General features: G+C 44.8%; 1 protein-coding gene across 1 annotated transcript; it reads right to left on the bottom strand.

Moving 5' to 3' along the window:
• Nucleotides 1–420: 420 nt before the first annotated feature.
• Nucleotides 421–4,290, bottom strand: LOC124704019 (beta-glucosidase 7-like). Its single transcript, XM_047236250.1, has 11 exons — nucleotides 4,077–4,290; nucleotides 3,774–3,832; nucleotides 2,915–2,990; nucleotides 2,747–2,818; nucleotides 2,567–2,654; nucleotides 2,049–2,292; nucleotides 1,620–1,735; nucleotides 1,313–1,530; nucleotides 1,196–1,227; nucleotides 975–1,077; nucleotides 421–877 (listed from the first exon to the last, which is right to left on the bottom strand). The coding sequence occupies exons 1-11, from the start codon at nucleotides 4,288–4,290 to the stop codon at nucleotides 597–599; spliced, it is 1,503 nt and encodes a 500-aa protein (XP_047092206.1). The 3' UTR covers nucleotides 421–596.
• Nucleotides 4,291–5,933: the final 1,643 nt, after the last annotated feature.

Here is a 5,933-nt window from a genome sequence, read left to right as displayed (position 1 = left end):
GGATAATCCTCCTCGAGGCAACAACGACAAAAGATCCAAAATCGATCTGGCGAAGCAAGATCCGAAGGCCCATACCTAGAAAATTGTGATTGTTCAACACCACCATTGACGCCGGGAAGAAGATCTCGTCGCCGAACGAAAGGCCGAAGATCACTTATTGCAGACGATGCCATCTCCATTGAGGGAAAACCAACAAGAAGGCGGCTACCAAAATCCTAACATAATCTAATGAAAACAATACTTTTATTCAAAACTCCACGCATAGATCGGTTTCCCCACTTCTCCTGACGCCGGCGAAGCCGACCGGAGGAGGGGGAACCAATCTATGGAGGAGGATGAACTGGAGGCGGCTAGGGTTGAGGCGGCGGCTGAGAGGAGAGACGGGTGGTCCGTGGACAATATTCCAATATATTCTTGAAATGCCTGTCACATGAAAGTTCTTTATCAAGTAATCCAGTCCAACCATCAAGAAAACACTGCAGCGTGATACTCCAGAGAACAGAGCAGGCTCTGAATTCTGATGCCAAGGGCCGGGCAATGGCAGGGAAAAACTCAACAGGATGATGATAACATTACGTGAACTGACAGGCAGTCCATCAGTGTTTGCCCTGCAGCAGATCTCTGAACCAGTAGGCCGACGCCTTCGGGTGCCGTTCTAGCGAGGGGCTGTTGAAGTCGACGTATACGATTCCGAACTTGGATGTGTAGCCAGAGCTCCACTCGAAGTTATCCAGGAGAGACCATGCAAAGTAGCCAACCACGTTGGCACCATCTTCGATGCCTTTCTTTAGCTCGTTGAGGTAGCTCCGGTAGAACCGAACCCTTGTCGTATCACGCAAGTATTCATCACGGGTGAGGTTCCCAGGTTGATCCATTCCTGCCGATATGGTCACAAGATTAGTATATGTTTGACAAGATGATTATTGATAGGTATGAAGTTGAAAACCGGATAATAATGGAGCTGTATCCAGTACCGTTTTCAGTTATGACGACCGCTGGATTACCATACTTCTGCTTGATGTAATTCACACATCCGTACATCCCAAACGGAGCGATGTAAAGCCAATCGGAATTCGCCTGTAAGGGCATCGACAAGGATTTTTCATGTTAATTTTGAACTTAATGAATGCAAATATGGAGTGGTCAAAGAAAACAAAACCGAAAAAGGTTGCACCTAAGAGCTACATATATATACCTTAGGTCCAATTGGTTTGCCATTACGCGCAACTGCAAAATTACGCCATACAAGATGAATCCCAATATTTATCATAATATATTGATGCAAAACCTACGGGTTGAGAAAGAAACTCACATGCATAAGTAACCTGCCAATCGGCTGAGTAGCTAGTGGGCGTCTGCTGCAGCAATTTCTGTCCCTTCATGTAACTAGCAGTGTATTGATTGATCCCGATATAGTCTGCTGAGCCCTTGACCACCTTAGCTTGATCAGGAGTGAACCTGGGCAACCTCTCTTTCACAAGGTCTTGCATTATTTGTGGGTAATGTCCATTTATTAAAGGATCAACAAACCTGCATCCAGTGCAACCGTTGATGCTATTAGCATTGATATACTCTTTTAGTCTGAAACTCTTTGCCAGAGTTTACTTGCATGGCCTTACCAACCAATATGGAAGTCTCTGGCTCTCTGTGCTGCTGCTTGGTCTTCAATTGAGTTTGTAAGAGGCTCGTACCAATTGAAGTCCAGAACTATTCCAACCTTTCCTTTCTGAGCTGCCTACAATTTTCAATTTTTATTCAATCATTATTCCATCAGCAGTCTGCAGAGAATGATGTTCATGGCAACTGCCAAGCCATACATATCTCATATCTCAAGATTACTCGTCATTCATGGGTTGGGGTAAGGATACTAATACATTCATTGATATAGACACACTAATTAAAATGAAATCATTTTGGGGGGCATTGTTCCACGATTAATGCGCATTGAACCTATCACACTTGCTTTTATAAGAGAAAATAGTTCCAACTACACTCCTGAAAGCTGATAAAATTATAATATACACTGATTTGTTTAAGTAAAAAAGTACCTGGTACTTGCTTCGGTACCTTGCAACTGCATAACCATGTCCTAAGAGAAAATTATGAGCAACAATGTAAGGTTCTGTCGCGGAGTTTCCACCAGCCGCACATTTGGTGCACCTTTGAGGAGGATTGGTCCCTATATCATAGCCAAGGAGCGAAACTATCCGTGGTTCGTTGAATGTAAACCAGTGCTTTACTCGATTGCCAAATGTCTTAAAACAGAAATCAGCATAGTTTGTGAATAGTTCCCTACAGAATAATTGCATTTCACATCAGAGGTATAACATGCTGCATTTACTAGACACATTTTTTTCGATAGAATTAACTGGACATATACATAGATTGGTTGTATGCAGTGCATTTTAATGAAGAATTTACAGATAATATCTAGTAACTCATCAAAAAAAATTAGGTTTCACACGTATGATTCTAATTCCAAACTATAATTCTCCAATAACACTGAAATGCGGAGTCAAATCTAACACATGAGTAGATAGAAATACTAAATTCTGGTTTGACTTACACCGTCTTCGCATTTAACCAGCCTCCGTACTTCTTCTCAAGTGCAAGAGGGAGATCATAGTGGTAAAGATTGATATAAGGAGTAATGCCTGTTTAGTTTTCACAGAAACATCAGATATCAATGTAGTCAGGATCACATTGAAGTTTCAGATATCGAAATATATGCTTAGTTATGCTGTACCTTTCTGAAGCAGGTAGTCTATCAAGTTGTTGTAGTATGCTACACCTTCTTCGTTAACTTTTCCTTCACCGTCTACAGAAATCAATGACGAATAAGTGGTGGCAATAAGTTGCATTCAGTAAAAGAACAAAATACCAGAGTTATGTACCAAGTTTGCCTTTTGCATACCTGGGAAGATTCTGGACCATGAGACAGAAAACCGATAGGCATCGAAATTTAATCCCTTCATGAGATTAACATCTTCCTGTGCCAGCATAAACGGATCAAACGTCATGCTCTATAGTTCTTTCACGCAACTACAATGCAGATATTAATTTAATGTTCTCCAAAAGAAAGTATGCACACCCTCTACTCGATAGCATATACAGTCAATAATGAATATTGGAAGATGTCATTCATATGCGCTTTGTGAACTGTGAGTTCCACTAAATAAATGGGCAAGGATATTCTACTTACAGAAAGCTTGGTTAGCCATCTCTTCACTGATAGCTACCTTTGAAGAAGTATTTTAAAGAGAAAAAATTGAACATAACCATTTGACCAATTTTTTTTACATGGAGAAACTAGCAGCCTACAAGGTTCCAATAAAATTTAAATTGTGGAGAATTGGACGCTGTTTATGTTTGTAGTAGGAACAGAGAACACCTAGATACAGAATCTGCTAACTATTGCTACTGCAAGTTGCTAGTATTATTTTTTTAATATAGAAGGAGCAAGTAATTCTGATTTACTCATGTAGTAGCAGGTAGGCCGTGGGCTTAAAATAAACCTTTTTTTTACGATGAACGGCAGGAGCTCTGCCTTTGCATTATAGAAGAGGGAAATTGATCCACTTAATAAGAAAAACCGGAACCAAAAACCATACAACGCGCGGTTAAATCAAGGAAACCGGCAAAAAGTCAACCAACGGAGTAACCACCCCGTGGAAGCTAAGCCTCAAACACAGGTGAGTTGGGCACGCACTCACACCTCTAGCCAACTGAACGACTAGATGTCTCCGCTTAATTTGTACATTGTAGTATATTACCTTGTAGCGGTGATACTGATCTGTTGTAACGTCTGCATTTTCATTTCTTGCAATCTTCCCTGTTCATCGCAGCACAGAGCAAGAAAATGTTAGTGTGGATCAGGCATCTTGATGAAAAAAGAACAACACACTTGGAATCTCAGTTAAACTTCGAAGTCCAGTATTCAGCTGCCTAAAATCTATGTACATGTAGTGTTAGCTAGACGCGGTTTGAGCAGCAGAGTGTAGCTCAGAGAGCAGAACAGGCGAAGAGAAGAAGGGAAGTGGACAAGTGGTGAGCAGCAAATGGAGGAATGTGGTCACCTGGGATGTGCGTGAACGCGTCCCAGATGGAGGGTCCGCGGCCGCCTCCGGCCGCCATGCCCTCGACCTGGAACGCCGACGTCGCCGTCCCGAAGACGAAGCCCTTGGGGAACGACGCCCGGCTCAGCCCGCCGAGCCAGTTCGCCCCGGCGGCGGCACCTCCGCCATGGTACGCGGCCACCAGCGCGAGCAGCAGGAGGCACCTCGCGGCCATCTCGCGCGCCCAGCTTGAGCTCACACCCACCCAAACAATGGTGGCTTCTCACTTCCCAGTGTTGCTACTGCCAGTGCGGTGGCACTTCTATTTGTGGGCGCTCGCGCGCGTCCTAATAATTGCAGCTGCAGCTGCCGGTGCGGTGGAGCTGGAGCGGAGCATCTTTTTGGACGCGGGATTTGGCTGTGCGCGGTGTCGAGATTGGGCTATTCCGGGATGGGACTGACACCGCCGCGTGCAAGGCGATAACGCCGCGCGCATGGGGTGTCCCCAGGGAAACGGAAATGATTGCCAGTTCACGCCTGCCGGGTGGGTGACGAGGGTCTTCTTCCTCCGGGAATAGGGGCATGTGATGTGGTGGCCTGGGGTGGCGTGGAGGGAGGTTCCGGCGAACCTGGCTGCGGCGGCGATGTCTTGACAGTTGTTCCACCGTGCGTGCGTACCTTGGAACAGAGTTTTCGTCGACGGGTTGTCGATCTGGGCGGCCCGCACTGGCTAGGCACGCACTACAGATCGGACATGTGATGCCATTGATTTGTTGTTCAATGCTAGGCAGGTTAGTACAGATCCAACACGTGCTACTGGGGTAAACACACAAACAAAAGCATCTCCACACAAACGGTATTTAAGTACCGTTGATTAGTAGTATCTTAAATGTGTTTCAAAAATAGCTATCTGGGGTAAACACACAAACAAAAGCATCTCCACTAAAATCATAATAATCAACTTCCAAAACTCAGTTTTTAAGACGTCCCCATCCGAGAGAGAAAACTTTCTTTTTCCAAAATGGGGATACCGGCCTCGCATCAATTGATGTACACAACCACTTTTATTACTTAGTTTATCAATGGTTTCCTCTCAATCACAAAAGCAGCGATTTATAGACACCCTCCTTCCTCTTCAGTCGATCCGGCAAGGAGACGACTGGCGGAGTGGGGGCCGGACAGTCTCGCGAACAATGGTGGCGGTCCTAGGGTTCCTCCTCGCGCCAAGACGTTGGCCTGCCGGATGCATGCACCCATCAATTTGGTTGTCGTGTCGTGTTTCGGAAGGCTCCGTTGGCGAACTTCACTGAGCGATTCATACCTGAAGTTTGCTAGATCGAGTGGGATTCTGTTGTGCGTATCTTTGTTTTTCTCTAGCTGCTTGGTTTCAGAGGGAGCATTTTGAAGCTCTGGTGGTAGTTAATATCATGGAGCAGGTTCTCGTTCCATGGTGTTGGCGGAGAATGTCATAGAAGCCTAGATCTGAGGACTAGCAATGGTGGTTTAAGTTTTTGTGGCAATGAGGAATTGGCTTGGTGATCCGTGACTTGGAGCAGCGGCATATAAGTGGGGGCGACTGCACATGAAAAGTTAAAAGGCTTACCTTTGAGGGTGAAGACCTAAGATCTATGATCAGGCAACGACGACGCTTGTGCAATGTTCCTTTCTTGGAGGCGTCTTTTTTGGAGAAACTGGACTTCCGGTATTAAGAGGGATAGATCGTTGTAGCGGGATTTTTTTTATTCTTTTGTTGTTGTTGTTGTTGTGTGCATCTGTAATGCCGCTAGGTTAATGCGTTGTTGCATAGGCTGAATGTAATTGATATCTCCGTGATATTAATATATGCTCTTTGTCGAAAAAAATGGCAACAAATGGTCG

The sequence above is a fragment of the Lolium rigidum genome, chromosome 3 (assembly GCF_022539505.1).
Source record: "Lolium rigidum isolate FL_2022 chromosome 3, APGP_CSIRO_Lrig_0.1, whole genome shotgun sequence".
Lineage (NCBI taxonomy): Eukaryota > Viridiplantae > Streptophyta > Magnoliopsida > Poales > Poaceae > Lolium > Lolium rigidum.
The sequence above is the reverse complement of the archived record's forward strand: the minus strand, read 5'-3'. Positions and strand labels throughout refer to the sequence as shown.

What these genes read in the sequence shown, in the direction of transcription:
- LOC124704019 (XM_047236250.1), bottom strand. Translation starts at nt 4,290, where the DNA reads ATGGCCGCGAGGTGCCTCCTGCTGCTCGCGCTGGTGGCCGCGTACCAT. An exon ending in CGCGTTCACGCACATCCCAG is followed by an intron (nt 3,833 to 4,076) that starts GTGACCACATTC and finishes TGCGATGAACAG; the next exon opens with GGAAGATTGCAAGAAATGAA. An exon ending in GCAAACCAATTGGACCTAAG is followed by an intron (nt 1,078 to 1,195) that starts GTATATATATGT and finishes ATGCCCTTACAG; the next exon opens with GCGAATTCCGATTGGCTTTA.